At 49.5% G+C, this 19,298-nt stretch overlaps 2 protein-coding genes across 2 annotated transcripts in view; one reads left to right on the forward strand and one right to left on the reverse strand.

The window, feature by feature from the left end:
• The window catches only part of LOC132867674 (zinc finger protein 585A-like), a 1,308,017-nt gene that overhangs the window by 145,900 nt on the left and 1,142,819 nt on the right, over positions 1-19,298 (forward strand). The gene's annotated exons all lie outside the window — the stretch shown is intronic.
• On the reverse strand, positions 3,510-3,920 carry LOC132867754 (histone H3-like). The gene has a single exon (XM_060900763.1). It carries the CDS (start codon positions 3,918-3,920, stop codon positions 3,510-3,512), a length of 411 nt encoding a protein of 136 aa, XP_060756746.1.

The following is a 19,298-nucleotide window of genomic DNA, read 5'->3' on the forward strand; positions in this document are numbered from 1 at the left end:
TACGGGGTCGAGCCACCGTACCAACTCACTCGGGGAATAGGCTCATATCGGCCAAATAGGGAGACGTCTTGGAGAGAAACGTGAGAATGCAAGATGACAGTATGTAGCCACTGCAGGTCACTTATTTTTCAGCATAAGAAAAAACCCTTTGGTTTGACACTTCGCACCCTAATTATGTTGCTTCAACGTCGCGCCCTCCATGCAATTTCAGATTGACAGACATCGCGAAGCGCAAAGGGTGGAGGCTGCATGGGTGAGGGTGATAGCAAGTGACCATAACTTTGCAGAGTATAATTAAATCACAGTGCTGCGCACAGACAATGGTGTGGTTTCTTGATTATTTTGTAAAGCATGCACTTGACTAGTCATTAACAGGAAAAGGTGTGTGATTTATCCTTTATCCACCCCGACTGTGCCATGCGAAGATGCATTCTGCGTCTTCAAAATTCCCCGAAGTCGGCACCGTGCTATCTGTAATCTAACTCTAAACAAACTGTAAGTTATACTGGTTAAAAGTAGGCCTATCTGAGAATGATTTTTTCCCCGTTTTGAGGTAGATTTTGGGGAAGGTGTTTGTGAAGAAGGAATTAATCGCCTGTTCCAAATAGCCGCCTAGTCTCTAATACGCGCCGGGTCTCTTACGTGATTGAGACAAATAATAGCCCGGGCTATTATTTGGTATTTTACGGTATTATTCTTTTACTAACCACATTTACTTAATACCTTTCTTTTCTTTTTCCAGGAAACCTCAAAACAGACATTTTATACTCTGCCCATTTTGTGACAAAACACAAAAGACCTTGTCATGCCATTTGCGGAAGGCATGCTTGAAGAACAGTACTGAGGCCGCAATTGCAGCCGTTGTAGAAAAGGCCAAGTTGGATGTTGTTGATCTTCTGAGGAATGGCAGAGCATTTGACTATGCAGTCCTTATTCACATTTTGTCAGATGCACATCCAATCCTAAGGTTGGTGGCTTCCTCATTACTTTTCACAACTATTTTTTTGCTTTAACCACAATCCCCTTTTAATATTTCTTTGAATTTAGTTTTAAACACTTTAGTCCTGCCAGAGCTCATCCCCCAATGGGCCACATGCTTTATTTTGGTTAATGGCCCTCCTTTTGTTCTGGCTGATAGCTCTATGTGTGTGTGAGTGTGTGTGAAAAGCCTTGCTTTCACACTTAAAACTATTTTTTTTTTTGCTTTCATCACAGTCCCATTTTGCTATTTCTTTGAATTGAGTTTCTTTAGTTCATTAAACATTTTGAAATATCTTGTTTTTCTTATTGAAAGATTGGTTGAGGAGCTGGAGCATCATCACTTGATTGTGACCGGATGGCCATCCTCTCTGCCCAATGCTGAACCATATTGAGGTATTTCACCTGACGTCACAGGGTCACGTGACGCCCCGGTGTCCACCATTTTGGATGGCAAGCTAGCTAATGTCAACAACAGTAGCTGGTATGTTACTGTAGCAATGTTTACGTTCAGTCATTTGGATGACTGTTAAAACCTTTCAGTCTCAAGTTTTTCCTTTACTGGATTTACTAGTTTACTGAGCTAGCGCGCAATGGCTCCCGGCTCGGCCGGAGAGCGCGCGATGGCTCCCGGCCCGGCCGGAGAGCGCGCGATGGCTCCCGGCCCGGCCGGAGAGCGCGCGATGGCTCCCGGCCCGGCCGGAGAGCGCGCGATGGCTCCCGGCCCGGCCGGAGAGCGCGCGATGGCTCCCGGCCTGGCCGGAGAGCGCGCGATGGCTCCCGGCCTGGCCGGAGAGCGCGCGATGGCTCCCGGCTCGGCCGGAGAGCGCGCGATGGCTCCCGGTTTGGCCGAGCGCGCTAGCTCAGTAAACTAGTAAATCCAGTAAAGGAAAAACTTGAGACTGAAAGGTTTTAACAGTCATCCAAATGACTGAACGTAAATATTGCTACAGTAACATACTAGCTACGATGTTGTTGACATTAGCTAGTGCTAACAGCTAGCTGCTAGTACACTGCTACAACACAGATACCGACCCTAATAATACAGTTCTTGGTCATTGCCTGGTAACAGCAAATTTATAACGGGCCATGTCTCAACAGACTAAGAAGTTATTTCAATGACATTTAATAACATTTTGTTCATCCTGAGGACCGAAAGTAAATGAAAATGTGAACAAACCTTAGCTGTAATAAGATGGCGACCACCGGCTCCAGGGACGACCCGCTGATGTAGGCATGTTACCCAGCCTGACAAAATATTTGTAGGCATCCAAACTCTTATACGCTTTCAGATCAATACCTGTGTATGGCGATGGGTTTTTAACGACATAGGTATACAGATCCTGTGGGCCGAAGTCAGGTAAAGACGAGGGCTTCGTGTACTTCCGTAGGTCAGTGAACAATCCTGGTGGAAGCAGGTAAACATCGTTCTCTAAGCCTGCTAACCTCAATTTTTGCAAATACCTCTCCCTCTGCTCGCCCTGTAAATGCCCTACATCACTGGATAGTGAAGGTGTTTTCTGCATCTCGCTCCTTTTTCTTTTATGTTTTTCGTTTGTCGCCTTCCTCGCATTCAAACTGATTCGAGCCGTGACGTCCAAAATGGCAGCATCACATGACTTGGTCACGTGAGTGAAATACCTCAATACCAGAGAGCTACCTGGAGCTGCTCACACACTGCCCAGTGCTACTACAGCTGGGCCATCCAACAACAAAACGCCACCTGGATCTCCGCACTCACCACCCAATGCCACTACAGCTGGGCCATCCAGCAACAAAACGCCACCTGGATCTCAAATTAAAAAAATTGGAAGCTAAGCATCAAGAGACCAATCCTGATACTTGGAGATTCAAATATTTCATGGCTACCAAAATGCAATGACAAGAGAGTACAGGTAGACTCATATCCAGGAGGAAAATTTTACCATGCCCTGAACATTTTGGAGAACACAGAGAAAACGGATCATGTCCTCAAAGTCATTCTTTCATCCAACCTTTTGCTGGAGATTCTGCAGAAGATATTTCCATTACTGCTACTACTAAAAAGCTTTATTCCTTTACAACAAAAGCAATTTTAATTGCTACTTGCCTTTCAATGTGTGAAGTGATATAAATGTATTGAAATAAGTACAAGGTCTCATTTTGTCCTTGATACAAAAAGACCAATAATTAAATTCAACATAACTGCTTAGAAATAAGTCTAGGTAAAGAAAGGCAAGTGTATCTGGACACTCGCGGAGAAAACGTTCTACTTCTCTCTTCTGATTACTGAAACGGTGCTCAGACACCACAATATCTAAAAGGATGGAGACAAAAACCAAAGGAAAACCTGTCAGTCAAACCACGAGGAGAGTTCTAGAACTCTGGCCACTGTATCGTAACAGCTGTTCTGTTTCACTGCTCCGACTCCACTCTAACCGTGAGCTCAAACAGAACGGTGTTCCATGTAGGGTATGGAGATGGGCTCGTTTCTGTGAGACAGTGAGGTGGCTCTTAAAAGAGCCTTTGTGTGTGTTAGACGGAGTTCGCGTTTAAGCGCGCTCTCCGCAAATGTGGCGTGCCAACTGAATGTCCTTGGGCATGATGGTCACTCTCTTGGCGTGGATGGCACGCAGGTTAGTGTCCTCAAACAGGCCGACCAAGTATGCCTCGCTCGCCTCCTGCAGCGCCATGACAGCCGAGCTCTGGAAACACAAATCAGTCTTAAAGTCCTGAGTGATTTCTCTTACCAGGCACTGGAAGGGCAGCTTACGGATGAGCAGCTCAGTAGATTTCTGATAACGGTGGATCTCCCTCAGAGCCACGGTGTCGGGCCTATAACGGTGAGGCTTCTTCACGCCGCCAGTAGCGGAGGCACTCTTGCAGGCAGCCTTAGTGGCAAGCTGCTTCCTGGGCGCCTTGCTGCCAGTGGATTTACGAGCCGTCTGCTTGGTTCTTGCCATGGCGTGGAGCTCTGCACTTCACAGATGAAAAACAGAATAAACGGCGCTGCTGAACGCTGGCTTTTTAAACTCTAAAAGCGCCGTGCACTCATTGGGCATCTTGAACGCGCTAGAAGTATAGAAATGCTAAAAGTATATAATGCTGCTAGAAGTACAGAAGAGCTCTTAGTGCTGCTAGATCAACATATCTCTCCTCCGTAATAGAAGATAACAAAAATAATCCTAGATTCCAATTTTAATACTGTAGCAAAATTAACCAGGAATAAGTCCACTTTAGACACATGCATACCTGTAGTATGTAGTAGCAATGAGTTCATGAATTTTTTTAATGACAAAATTGAGAATATCCGGCAAAAATTTCAAACTACTGATTTAAGGTCAGACAATGTAAGTGACCCTGTAGTTAACGATATAACTATCAGATCATCAATTAGAATGTTTTACTCCCCTAAAAGAAACTGAATTACTTTCATTAATCTCGGCATCAAAAGCCTCAACTTGTGTACTAGATCCCTTACCTTCACGTCTATTCAAACAGATAATACCTGAAGTAATTGAACCGCTTCTAAAAATAATCTTAAAGCATTTGGGTACATAGCCAATCATAAACTAGCAGTCATCAAACCCCTGATTAAAAAACCTGACCTTGATCCCTGTCAGCTGTCCATTTATCAGCCAATATTAAACCTCCCCTTTATCTCCAAGATCCTTGAAAAAGCTGTGGTGCAACAGTTATGCTCATATTTACATAGGAATAACATCCATGAAATGTATCAGTCAGGATTTAGACCTCATCATAGCACAGAGACAGCTCTGGTTAAAGTAGTAAATGACCTATTGTTGGCGTCTGATCAGGGCTGTGTCTCGCTGCTTGTGTTGCTTGACCTTAGTGCAGCATTTGATACCATTGATCATTCCATTCTTCTGGATAGACTAAAAAATGTTGTGGGAGTTAAGGGAATGGCCCTCTCCTGGCTCAGCTCTTATTTAACTGATTGCTATCAGGATGATCATATAAATGGTTATATTTCTAGACGTACTGAGGTAGAGTTTGGTGTTCCACAAGGTTCTGTCTTGGGTCCATTGCTTTTTTCTTTATATATGTTACCTCTGGGTGATATTATTCATAAACATTGTATTAGTTTCCACTGTTATGCTGATGACACACAGCTGTATGTTTCTGCAAAACCTGATGAGAGACACCAGCTTAATAGAATTGAGGAATGTGTAAAGGACATTAGACACTGGATGCTTATTAATTTCCTTCTGCTTAACTCTGACAAGACTGAAGTAATTGTACTAGGACCACATGCAGCTGGAAATAAGTTTTCTAAAAACACAGTAACTCTGGATGGCCTTCCTCACTACGTTCAGACTGCAACCTGAAACGACCCATATCCGATTTGTTGTGAAATCCGATTTTTTTTGTTAGGCCGTTCACATTACCAATTATATGAGACTTGTATGCGATCTCCAATATGAACGGAAAACAACCCAAAAGTGTCCCGCATGCGCAAATTGACACGTAATAAGCACATCTACGTAATACGTATACAAAAAAAGTGCACTCTTCATGTTTACGAATGATTTCTTTTGTTTGTTTGTTTAATTATCTGGTTAGTGTTAAAGTGTGAGGTCTCGTGTGTGTTTCTGAACTGAAATGAAAACGTGTAGCCTGGTAACGAGGGTTGACTCCTAAATGTCTCTCTAATTTCTATATAAGTGCACTACATGTTACTAGGAAGTAATGGATTTTTAAACTCTATATAGTGCACTCGAGCTTCAGTAGGCAGTCATTTGGGATACGGCCGCTGTATTACCAAACTCTTAATTCAGGCTTAATAATTTGCACATATTTATTTCGTCATATTAATAAACTTTTTCTACATTTTTATAAATATTTATGTCGCGCGTATCGAGTGTGGGTGGAGCACAGAGGACGGCAGGACAGCGTTTGGAGGCAGACAAGGTGATTTATTTTTATAACTTTTCAGTCTACTAATCTTATTCATTCACACACTCGTCTGGTCCCGGGTTGCGCTCCCTCTCCTCTCTCTCTGCCTGCTTAAATAGGGAGCGGTTACTGGGAAAAAACACACACAAACAGGTTAATTATCCTCAGGTGTCGCGATTCTGCCACTCACCTTCCCCGGCTCCACCCTCCTGTCACAGACCGGCGCTTGACCACGCCCCCGACGCCACAATTTATTTAGATTGTTTACAGCCAGCTGAATTCTGCAACTTCTCTCAGCGCTGGCTCAAGGTGCATAAACACCAGTGCAGTTTGCTAACTGTTTTATTTAATCAGGCTAACAGATCAACATCCAGGTCCCTACCAAATCCACCATTAGCTTGATCAATTCTATAAAAGTCTATTTAAATTCTGAAAACTGTACAAATGTTGTTGTTTTCCACCAAAGAGGCGGGATTAGCCAACGCAGAATAGTGACGTTTGTCTCTTGTTGATGACGTGTAGGTCGCATGAATGTGACCTGTCCGGTCAGACTGCAGTCGCATGTGAAAATATCGGATATGCATCGGATTTAGTGTTGCCACACGTCCAGGTTTTTCCGGGATTGTCCCGGTTTTTTTGTGGAAAATGGAAAATGTCCAGGAAAATGGAATAACCTTCCCGGGACACGTTTTGTCCCGGTTTTTTACTTCCTCACATTATCCCCCGGGCGGCACGGTGGTGTAGTGGTTAGCGCTGTCGCCTCACAGCAAGAAGGTCCTGGGTTCGAGCCCCGGGGCCGGCGAGGGCCTTTCTGTGTGGAGTTTGCATGTTCTCCCCATGTCCGCGTGGGTTTCCTCCGGGTGCTCCGGTTTCACCCACAGTCCAAAGACATGCAGGTTAGGTTAACTGGTGACTCTAAATTGACCGTAGGTGTGAGTGTGAATGGTTGTCTGTGTCTATGTGTCAGCCCTGTGATGACCTGGCGACTTGTCCAGGGTGTACCCCGCCTTTCGCCCGTAGTCAGCTGGGATAGGCTCCAGCTTGCCTGCGACCCTGTAGAAGGATAAAGCGGCTAGAGATAATGAGATGAGATGAGACATTATCCCCCATTGAAATAAACACAAATCATTAATGTTTCTCGCAGCCACTTAACATATTTTCACGTAAGCGGGCATATTGTAGGCAGCTACTTGTGTGGCCTCACCGAATGTTTGCGCACGCAGCCAGTCGCCGTTGCTAGGTGATCGTGGTCAATACAACGGCGGCCGCGCGAAATCAAAGATACTGGAATACCGTAATACCAAACAATAGGTGAGAGTTCCCTTGGTCGGTGCGCGAATAGGCTGGCTGTCTACTTCCTATATTCTGATTCTGATAAAGGCTGGTTCTTTATTGGCCTGGGCCAATTTCATCAATAAATGAATCATTAAATAAATCATTAAATATATCAAAAAAGAATGCCTGAACACTGGCGTGAGAAATGAATAAATCAGTTGTCCCAATAACATAGCACCTCTCTCTTGTGATTAAAACAAAGGATTAGGGCTATTTGGTATGATACGGTAGTCTAACTTTTAAAGTTCAGTTCTCCAGAGAAAAGGCTAAAACAACAACGCAGACTGAGAGAAATTATATTGATTATATTTGTATTATTTTGATTTGGAAACTGAATGGGAGGAGAGACAGACGATGAGGGAGTCGGACAGAATGAAGTAGAAGATCCGGTACCTGTCAAAAAGAAAAAAATATATATTGTTAAAAAAAATATTGGCGTCCAAATAAGATCATTCCTATATGAAATTATTTTTTGGAATAATATTTGTGGTAGTGCCCATTTAAGGGTTAAGAAGACAAAATGAATTTTAACTAAACGCCTAACTGCACCAGTTGAACTGTTTTATTTTTAAACGTGAACATTCACATAAGGCATAAGGCATCGTAGATGTGCGTGGCCGCAGCCCTCAACCCCCGCGCTCGTACGTGCGCGCAGGCGCGGCCGCCGACCGATGTGTCCCGGTTTTTTACAACTCAGATGTGGCAACCCTAATCGGATTTAGGACCACATATCCAAGCGGCCTGGGTCGCATGTGAAAAAATCGGATCTGTGTCGTTCAGATTGTCAATAACAAATCGGATACAGGTCACATATGGGCAAAAAAATCGGATATGGGTCATTTCAGGGTGCAGTCTGAACGTAGTCTCTGTTTCTTCACATGCAGCAGTAAAAGACCTCGGAGTGATTACTGACCCCAGTCTTTCATTCGAAACTCACATTGATAACATTACCTGGATAGCTTTCTTTCATCTCAGAAATATTGCTAAGATAAGAAATTTAATGTCACTACGTGACGCAGAAAAACTAGTTCATGCTTTCATTACCTCCAGGTTGGATTATTGTAATGCCTTACTGTCTGGATGTTCCAATAAGTGCATAAACAATCCCCAGTTAGTTCAAAATGCAGCAGCAAGAGTCCTTATAAGAACTAGAAAATATCACATCACCCTTGTCTTATCCACACTGTATTGGCTCCCAATCAAATTTCGTATTGATTATAAAGTACTACTATTGACCTTTAAAGCACCGAATGGTCTCGCACCACAGTACCTGAGTGAACTTCTGCTCCTCTATGACCCGCCACGCCTACTTAGATCAAAAGGTGCAGGCTATCTGCTGGTACCTCGTATAGTGAAGGCTACATCAGAGGGCAGAGCCTTTTCTTACAAAGCCCCACAATTATGGAACAGCCTTCCAAGTAGTGTTCAGGAATCAGACACAGTCTCAGTGTTTAAGTCTAGGCTGAAAACATATCTGTTTAGTCAAGCCTTTTGTTAATGGTGTTTATGAGGTAAAGGTGTAGATCTGGAGGGTCCTCAGACATAGAGTGTTTTGGTAAAGTGGGATGTATGCATGCTGTCAGTCTCCACTCACTTTCTCACTCGAGTTTGTTGACAGTGTAGTGGCTGCTGCTTTATGTCCCAGGGCTCCCTCATGCCTGTGTTACCTTCTGGCTCTCCCCTTTTAGTTATGCTGTCATAGTGTAGCAGTTCATAGGGGTGGAGCACAGAAAAGACAGCAGGCCAGAACTAAGTTCCCCAAGAAAACTTTTTATTATAGCTTTTCAACTTAAACTATACACACACAAGCCTCCTGGATAGAGAGAGTCTCCTTCCACTGCTCTCTCTCTCTCCTTATATAAGGCGTGATCACTGGGGAAGACACACAAACACAGATTAACCAACATCAGGTGCAGTGATTCTGCCACTTACCTTCCCTGACTCCCCCTCCGGTCACAGACCGACGCTTGACCATGCCCCCACTGCCACATACCCCCACCACCCGACTCAGGCCGGGCAGCCGTCCGGCCCGCAGCTGACTCCCCCCCCCCCCCCCCCTTGACGGGAGAGGAAGTCCGCCATGACCATCTGCGTCCCCGGCCTGTGGACCACCTTGAAATTAAAGTGCCAGATACCAATGGGTGATCCGCGTGTTGGCATCCTTCATGCGGTGGAGCCACTGGGGGGGCGCATGGTCCGAACAGAGGGTGAAAGAACGCCCCAGGAGGTAGTAACGGAGGGCGAGGACCGCCCACTTGATCGCCAGGCACTCCTTTTCAATGGTGTTGTAGCGCCCCTCAGGCACCGACAGCTTCCTGCTTATGTACAGGATGGGGCGGTCCTCCCCCTCCACCTCCTTGGACAGAACGGCCCCCAGCCCTCTGTCCGACGCATCCGTCTGCAACATAAAGGGGAGAGAAAAGTCAGGGGAGTGTAACAGTGGCCCCCCCACACAGTGCAGCCTTCACCTCAGAGAAAGCCCGCTGGCATTGCTCTGTTCACTGGACCGGATCTGGTGCCCCCTTTTTAGTGAGATCAGTCAGCTGGCTGGTGATGTCTGAATAATTAGGTATAAACCTACGATAATAGCTAGCCAGCCCCAGGAACTGTCTCACCCCCTTTTTGGTCTTGGGCCTCAGGCAGGCCGCAATCACTGCCATCTTGTTAATTTGGGGACGCACCTGCCCGTTGCCCAAGTGGAAGCCCAGATACTATACTTCCACCTGCCCAATCACACACTTCTTCGGGTTGGCTGTGAGACCCGCCCGCCTCAGCGACCTAAGGACAGCCCTCAGGTGTTGTAGGTGCCGCAGCCAGTCATTACTATAAATAATTATGTCGTCGAGGTACGCGGCCGCATAGGTGGCGTGGGGGTGGAGGACCCTATCCATCAGCCGCTGAAATGTAGCAGGTGCCTCAGACAGCCCAAAAGGAAGTGTGACAAACTGGTGTAAGCCGAACAGTGTGGAAAAGGCCGTTTTTTCTCGGGATAATGGAGTCAAGGGGATCTGCCAATAACCCTTTGTCAAATCCAGTGTCGAGTAAAAGTGAGCCGTGCCTAGTCGATCCAGCAAGTCATCAATACAAGGCATTGGGTATGCGTTGAATTTAGACACCGCATTGACTTTTCTAAAGTCCACACAGAACCGGACCGACCCGTCGGTCTTGGGCACCAAGACCACTGGGCTGCTCCAGTCACTGTGGGACTCCTCGATGATGCCCATTTCGAGCATGGCCTCGAGTTCGTCCCGAACCACTTTTTTCTTGTGTTCGGGTAACCTGTAAGGGCGGCTGTGCACTACCACCCTCGGGGGCGTCTCAATGTGGTACTCTATGAGGTTGGTGCGGCCAGGCAGGGGCGAGAACACGTCCGAAAACTCGGTCTGCAACTGGGCAACCTCCACGAGTTGGGTCGGGGAGAGGTGGTCTCCACAGGGGACCGGAGAGGTACATGATGCCAATGTTCCCTTTTGAACCTCCGGCCCCAGCTCCGCCTTCTCCAGAACCACCAACACCAACGCCATGGGGACCTCCTCGTTCCAGAGTTTGAGCAGATTGAGGTGGTAAATCTGTAGCGCCCCACCCCTGTCCATTCGCCTCACCTCATAGTCAACGTCCCTGACTCGCCATGTGACCTCAAAGGGTCTTTGCCACTTGGTGACTAATTTGGAGCTCGATGTGGGCAACAGTATGAGTACTTTATCTCCCGGTGCGAACTCCGTAAGGTGCGTACCCTTGTCGTACAGGCAGGTTTGTCGTTCTTTGGCCTGCCGCAAATTTTCCTGGGTTAGGTGGGTGAGTGTGTGGAGTTTTGCGCGCAGGTCAATAACGTATTGGATTTCATTTTTATTTGGTGAAGATCCCTCCTCCCTATTTTCCCGCAGCACATCTAGAATGCTGCACGGCTTACGCCTATATAACAATTCAAACGGGGAGAACCCCGTGGAAGCTTGGGGGACCTCTCACACTGAAAACAACAAGGGTTCGAGCCACTTATCCCAATTAAGTGCGTCCTCACTTACGAATTTTTTAATTATATTCTTGAGGGTGCGATTGAACTGTTCAACTAAACCGTCCGTTTGTGGGTGATACACGCTGGTGCGGATCGGCTTAATACCTAACAACCCATACAGTTCATTCAGTGTACGTGACATAAACGAGGTGCCTTGGCCAGTCAGAATCTCTTTCGGGATTCCAACTCGGGAGATGACATGGAAGAGCGCTTCCGCAATACTGCATGCTGACATATTGCGAAGAGGCACCGCTTCCGGGTATCGCATTGCATAGTCCACCAGAACTAATATAAAGCAGTAGGCTACCCTCGTGTTGACCGATCTAATGGCCCAACGAGATCCATCCCAATTCTTTCGAATGGGGTCTCGATTAATGGGAGAGTGCGCAAAGGCGCTTTTGGAATGGCCACTGGATTTACTAACTGGCATTCGCGGCACGCCGTACACCACCTATGGATATCGCCGTGAATCCCTGGCCAATCGAACCAGGCCATTAGTCAGGCTAGTGTTTTATCCTGCCCTAAATGTCCAGCCATGGGATTAAAGTGAGCTGCCTGGAATACCAATTCCCGACAGCTATTTGGAATCAAAAGCTGAGTGACTTGCTCTTTCGTCTGAGTGTCCTGCATCACTCAGTATAACCTATCCTTCATAATAGAAAAATAGGGGAAGGACGGGGTGGCGTTTGGCTGGAGCATTTGACCATCGATTACTCTCACTTGGTCAAACGCATGCCGCAGAGACTCGTCTCGCGACTGCTCTAACGAGAAATCCCCAAGGGATTCCCTGAGAGAGGGGGGAGGAGCCTGCTGCTCCTCACTCTGACACGGAGATGACGTAGACGGCTCTGTGATAGCTGCTCATGCCAAAGCGACACCGGGACCTTCCCCTGTTGAATTACGGCAGGACCCACTCTTCACTAGATGGCTCATTAATTCCCCGAATCCCGGCCAATCAGTCCCCAAAATTATAGAGTGGGTGAGGCGAGGATTAACCGCCACCTTTACTCTAGATTTTTCCCCTCAGAAAAGAATGTGGACTAACACTAAAGGGTAGCTGTGAACATTTCTGTGCACACACAACACCTTCAGCCCCTGTGCTCCCCCCAATTCCTCATCTTGCACCAGGCTTTGGTGAATTGAGGTCTGATTACAGCCAAAGTCCACCAAAGCCTGATGTGTATCCCCTTGGATACTCACTGGTATGCGATACACTCCGGCCCAGTCAAGGGCGGCTCCTGGTGCGTCGGGGATCCGAACCACCCGCCCACTTCCATCGCCGAGCACTGCTGTTGGAGGTGGCCCGGCTCCCCGCAGCGCCAGCAAACCAGCCCGGGCTTCCTCTCTGCACTGGTGCTCTGGGGCTCACTCACCTGAGGGGGGGGGGGGGGGGGGGGGGGGGGGAGACAGACACAGAAGGGAAAAACAGGAGGGCACCGCTGGTGCAACAGGCCGGCTGGGGTGGAGCTGGCCCCTGTCTCCGCGGTGGGGGAACAGGGCAAGGACGAGACACAGGAGGAGAGGGGGAGAGAGAGAGAAGGGGGAAGAAGAGGATGTCCACTGTCCTGCCGTCGGAACAGCCACCAAATTGTCCTCCACCAACTCGATGGCCTGATCCAGCGATGCCGGGCGGTGGCACTGGACCCACTCCGCGGTTCCCTCTGGTAGGTGGGCGATGAACTGCTCCAGTACCACCTGATCGATGATTCCCTCAGTGTCGTGGTTGTCAGCTCTCAACCACCACCAGCAGGCGTCCCGGAGCTGCTGGCCAAACGTGAATGGCCGTCCGACTTCCTCCAGACACAGAGCGTGGAAGCGCTGACGCTGTTGTTCAGGGGTGCGCCCCACCTGCTGGAGGACGGCCCGGCAAAGGTCCATGTAGACCAGCCGGTGGTCGGTGGGGAGCTGTAGCGCAGCCAGCTGCGCCTCGCCCATTAGCAGGGGGAGGAGGCACGCCGCACGCTGTTCCACTGGCCAGCCTGAGGCCTCTGCCACCTGCTTGAAGAGCATGATGAAGGCCTCGGGGTCATCATGTGGGCCCATCTTAGTGAGGGGAGAAGGGCCTGCGGCAGTGGAGGTGGTGGACCCCACTGACCCGAGGAGGTGCCGGAACGCCTGTCGGTCATCTTGCTGCGCCAGCACCAGGGCCTCGAACCGGTGCTCCTGCTCCTTTCAGAGGGTGACTAGCTCCTGGTGCTGGCTCTGCTGGGCCGTGGCAAGGGCGTGGATCAGGTCCGCGAACGGGGAGGACTCCATGGGGCTGTTCTTTTTCCCATGCTCGATCCTGGGTTTCGGAACCACTGTAGCAGTTCGTAGGGGTGGAGCACAGAAAAGACGGCAGGCCAGAACTAAGTTCCCCAAGAAAACTCTTTTTATTATAGCTTTTCAGCTTAAACTATACACACACACAAGCCTCCTGGCTGGAGAGAGTCTCCTTCCTCTGCTAGCTCTCTCCTTATATAGGGCGTGGTCACTGGGGAAGACACACAAACACAGATTAACCAACATCAGGTGCAAGTGATTCTGCCACTTACCTTCCCTGACTCTGCCCTCTGGTCACAGACCGATGCTTGACCATGCCCCCACTGTCACACATATTTAGTTGCTGGAGTTCCTGCTTGTACTCAGTGCAATATGTTTACTGTTCCTACTTATTCAGGTGACATTGGGCATACCTAACAACCTGTGTTTTCTCTCCCTCTCTCTATCCCCCTCCGCCCCCAAATCTGTCCCTCTGAGTTACATGTTGGTCCTGGGATTGAGATGCTGACCTCTTCTGCTCCTCAGACCTGCTTGATCCATCCTGGTGCCCTTTGTCTGGTTGGAGTCTCATTGCATCGCTCCTGTGGAGGACGGCCCCATGAGGACAGTTGAATGTCACACCTGGAGGATGCTCTGGACTCTGGACTGGAGTAATGCTTTTATGGCTGAGGACTACAGTTGACTTGCTAACTTTAGGACTGCAGTTGTCATGAACAGTTTAGCACTCAAGTTTCCATCAATGAAGAGTTTATAACATCAACGAAACTGACTTCATGTTAAAACTGTTAATGTTATAGTTATGCTATCTGCAGGGGCGGTTCTAGGTGCAGGGCCACAGGGGCCGTGGCCCCGCCTCTAATTTGATTGGCCCCTGAAGTGCCCCTGTTCTGTCAATCAACTGGCGAGAAGAACAACCGGAGAATTCAATAATCACTGGTGCAGTTCCACCCCCAAACTGTTGGTGGCAGTGCGCTTGTTAGCGATGTTAAGTTGTAATTTGTTTGGTAAGATAGCAATAGCTTTGACCTGTTTATTCAAAGCTCAAGATTTTGGGTTAATCTTAACTATCGTGTTTGGCAGATATAGAGATAGAGAGAGCATGAAAAGAAAGACGCAGGGAATTCAGCAGTTTCTTATCAAAAGAAAAACTGAAAGTGAGGGTTTAAACGAGGGCAGCACAAGTACGCAGGCACCAGCGCCACAGGACGGTCAGCAACTGCAGTACCAGTCTGCTAGCCCAAGCCCCTCTTCACCAGGTCAGAGAAAACATGATGTAGTAGGCAAAACCAGATGACTACAAATAATACAATGTATTGTACCGGTATTTCTGGAAATTGTTAGGACTAGGACTGTTTTGGCCTCTAGAGGCCGCTGTTATTTCCTTTTCATGTCGTGTTCATTTTGGCCTCTAGAGGCCGCCACTGTTCCTGTGTTTTGAGTTTGTGTTAATTGCCTAATTATCTTCACCTGTGTCCTTAATTAGTTTGTCTATTTATACCCCTGAGTTCAGTCCTCTTGTCACGGAGTCTTTGTGCTGTTATGTTTATCTCCAGTTTCCTTTGTACTGTGTTTTTTGATCTTCTTAGCTTTTGTATTTTTGCACTTTGCTTTTCTTTTGGATTATACTCTTTGGTTTTTTTTTGTCTTTTGTTTTGCCCTGTATATAGTGTATATAGTTTAAATAAACCTTTTGATTCTTTTTCTACTTCCGCCTCACGCCTCTGCATTTGAGTCATCCCCCTGGTGGCCTAGTGGGGGTTTGCTGGATTATCACACCAACGAACCAGGTTCGAATCCCAGCAAAACCCTAACAGAAAGACTCCGTCATGACCGACTCAGCAGAGGCTGCTTCAACTGTCTACCCGGCCAACCTTCAGGGAATTATGGCAGCTTTGACACGCTTCGGAGCGACCATGGACGCTCATGGACGTACGCTCACCAGCCAACGTGAGGCCCTCGCTCGCCACGAGGAACTGCTTCAGCAAATTGGGAAAACCCTGGCACAGCTGACATCTCTGCCTGCATCTCCTGCCCCTGATCCAGTTCCTGCTCCTGATCCAGCTCCCACTCCTGCTCCAGTGCCTCCTGCAATGCTGCCTTCTTCACCTCGCGAACCCAGCCTTCCTGCACCACAGAGGTATGACGGCAAGCACAGTGAGTGCCGAGAGTTCCTTACCCAGTGTCAACTCACCTTTGAGCTTCAGCCTACCACCTACACTACGGATCGCCGCAAGATTGCCTTTGTGATCACCTTATTAGCTGGTAAGGCGCGAGCCTGGGCTACTGCTATCTGGCAAAGACAGGGACCTGAGTGCTTTGATTTCCAGCTGTTTTCTGAAGAGATGCTTCGGGTCTTCGATCAGGCAGACATCAGTACCGACGCAGCCCGAAAGCTCATGTCCATCCGGCAAGGAGGAAGCGTCGCAGATTACGCCATCTCGTTCCGAACACTCGCAGCAGTAAGTGGATGGAACGAGACTGCCCTGGTGTCAGCCTTCCACCATGGTCTGTCTGACCCCATCAAGGACGGTCTGGCCTCTATTGGATGCCCAAGTGACCTCGAAACCCTCATCTCACATGCTATTCGTCTGGACAACAGGATGAGAGAACGCCACCAAGCCTTGAGCCCCCCCAGCCTCCCTACCTCTACCTGGAGACCGTCTACCTCCTTCAGTGACTGTCCAGAACCCATGCAAGTGGGTCGTACTCGCCTCTCCGCATCTGAGAGGGAGCGCAGAAGGAGGGACAAGTGCTGCATCTACTGTGGCAAGCCTGGTCACTTCCGAGCATCATGTCCCGAACTCTTGGGAAAAGGACCGCCCCGTCCAGCCGAGGGAGGGTTGTGACGGGGCCTACCCTCTCTCCCGGACTCCCTGGCCAAGGAATCTACATCCCGGTCTCCATCTCCTGGGGTGAGTCTGTCCACTCTTGTCAAGCTTTGATAGACTCAGGGGCGGCTGGGAACTTTATGGATATTCACTTCGCCCAAAGCATCAATATACCTACTGCACCTCTTGAAGTCCCTCTGTCTGTGTCTGCCCTCGATGGCCAAGCGTTAGGTGATGGAAGAGTCACCCAAGTTACTTCTCCAGTTTTCCTCCAGTCTCAAGGTCACAAGGAAGAAATATCCCTGCACCTGATTCCTTCACCTGAGTTCCCAGTTATTCTAGGCCTTCCTTGGCTTACTCGCCACAACCCTCGCATAGACTGGGTAACAAGCCAGGTTGTGGAATGGGGCCCTGCATGCCATGCCTCTTGTCTGCTCTCTAGCTCTCCTGTGTCTCCTGCCGAGCCCCCTGATCTCACCGAGTTATCTCAAGTTCCCACAGAGTACTGGGATCTCAAGGAGGTATTCAGCAAGAGCAGGGCCGCCGTTCTTCCTCCGCACCGGGCCTACGACTGTGCCATCGACTTGCTCCCTGGGACTACCCCTCCTCGTGGCAGACTGTTTTCACTCTCTCAGCCAGAACGCAAGGCCATGGAGGAATACCTCAAAGATGCCCTGGTCTCTGGGTTTATTCGACCCTCCACTTCACCTGCTGGAGCCGGCTTCTTCTTTGTCGGCAAGAAGGATGGGGGGCTCCGACCATGTATTGATTACAGGGGCCTGAATAAGATCACTGTGCGCAACCGATATCCCCTTCCGCTGATGTCCACAGCTTTCGACCTGCTCCAAGGCGCCACCGTCTTCACCAAGTTGGACCTACGGAACGCATACCACCTCATCCGTATCCGACAGGGAGACGAGTGGAAGACTGCCTTTAACACCCCGTCTGGGCACTACGAATACCAGGTGATGCCCTTCGGACTCACCAACGCACCAGCTGTTTTTCAGGCCCTAATCAACGACGTCTTAAGGGACATGATTAACCTATACGTTTTTGTCTACCTCGACGACATCCTTATCTTTTCCAAGACCGTGCAGGAGCACCGCCACCATGTCCGCCAGGTTCTCCAGAGGCTGCTACAGAACAATCTGTTCGCCAAGGCCCAGAAATGCGAATTTCATGTTCCCGAGGTCTCCTTTCTGGGATTTATTGTACGGACAGGCCAACTCCAAATGGACCCTGCCAAGACCCTGGCCGTCCGGGATTGGCCTACTCCCAAGTCCGTTAAGGAGGTTCAGCGGTTCTTAGGATTCGCTAACTTCTACCGCAAGTTCATCAGGAACTTCAGTTCTGTGGCAGCACCCATGTCAGACCTCACCAAAGGGACAGGTGGATCTTATGGCTGGTCTCCTCAGGCAGAAAAGGCGTTCAAAGACCTCAAGGACCGCTTCTGCACAGCACCCATTCTGGTTCTCCCGGACACCTCCCAACCATTCATCGTGGAGGTGGACGCCTCGGACAGTGGTGTCGGCGCGGTGCTCTCTCAACGTTCGGAAGGAAAGCTGCACCCCTGCGCTTACTTCTCCCACCGCCTGAGTCCTGCTGAGTCCCGGTACGATGTGGGGGATCGAGAACTGCTAGCGGTCAAACTGGCCCTTGAGGAGTGGAGGCACTGGCTGGAGGGAGCACAACATCCATTCCTGGTTTGGACTGACCACAAGAACCTGGAGTACCTCCAGCAAGCCAAGAGACTGAACCCTCGACAGGCTAGGTGGGCCCTGTTTTTCAGTCGGTTTGACTTCACCCTCTCATACCGCCCCGGCTCCAAGAACACCAAACCTGACGCACTGTCCAGACTGTTCTCTGCCACTAACAGGGAGAATGAAGTCGGGCCTATTATCCCTGTGTCCCGGATTGTGGCCCCTGTCCGCTGGGGTATTGAGGAGGCTGTCCGACGAGCCCAACGCCAGGACCCCGGTCCTGGGACGGGGCCACCAGGCCTCTTGTACGTCCCACATCAAGCCCGGGCCAAGGTTCTCCAGTGGGGTCACTCTTCCCCTCTCACCGCCCACCCGGGAGCTCGGAGGACCCTGGACTTCCTGAAAAGACGCTTCTGGTGGCCTAACATGGAGAAGGAAGTAAGGTCATTTGTCCTGTCCTGTGAGGTTTGCACCAGAACCAAGAACCCACGACAGCGTCCCCAGGGTCTCCTGCATCCTCTGACCATTCCCCGGCGTCCCTGGTCCCACGTAGCAGTCGACTTTATCACGGGTCTCCCTGAGTCACAAGGTAACACGGTCATTTTGGTCTTAGTTGACAGATTCTCCAAGGCCTGCCGCTTCATACCACTGTGCAAACTCCCCTCTGCTCTTGAAACTGCGAAACTTTTGTTTAATCATGTCTTCCGAGTCTTTGGTCTTCCACAGGACATCGTCTCAGACCGAGGGCCCCAGTTCTCCTCCCGAGTGTGGCACGGGTTCTGCAAGGTCATCGGAGCCACTGCCAGCCTCTCCTCTGGGTTTCACCCACAGTCCAATGGTCAGACGGAGAGGCTCAACCAGGACCTGGAAACCACCCTGCGAGGCCTGGCTATGGATAACCCGACATCGTGGAGCACCTGGCTGCCATGGGCGGAGTACGCCCACAACACCCTGCAGTCATCGGCCACCAAGCTGTCGCCATTCCAGTGCCAATTCGGGTTCCAGCCACCTCTGTTCCCGGACCAGGAGGAGGACGCGGGGGTGCCCTCGGTCAACCAATATGTGAGACGGTGTCGCAAGACCTGGAGCAAGGTCAGGAAGACCCTCATACAGACCTCCAGAACCAACCAGACTCAGGCCAACCGCCATAGAAGACCTGCACACGCTTTCCGCCCTGGGCAGCGTGTTTGGCTGTCCACTAAGGACCTTCCACTGCGGGTGGAGAACCGCAAGCTTGCTCCTCGCTACATTGGCCCCTTCAAGGTGGTGCGCAGGGTGAACCCTGTC

This window comes from Neoarius graeffei, chromosome 19 (genome assembly GCF_027579695.1).
Source record: "Neoarius graeffei isolate fNeoGra1 chromosome 19, fNeoGra1.pri, whole genome shotgun sequence".
Taxonomy (NCBI): domain Eukaryota; kingdom Metazoa; phylum Chordata; class Actinopteri; order Siluriformes; family Ariidae; genus Neoarius; species Neoarius graeffei.

What these genes read in the sequence shown, in the direction of transcription:
- LOC132867754 (XM_060900763.1), bottom strand. Translation starts at nt 3,920, where the DNA reads ATGGCAAGAACCAAGCAGACGGCTCGTAAATCCACTGGCAGCAAGGCG.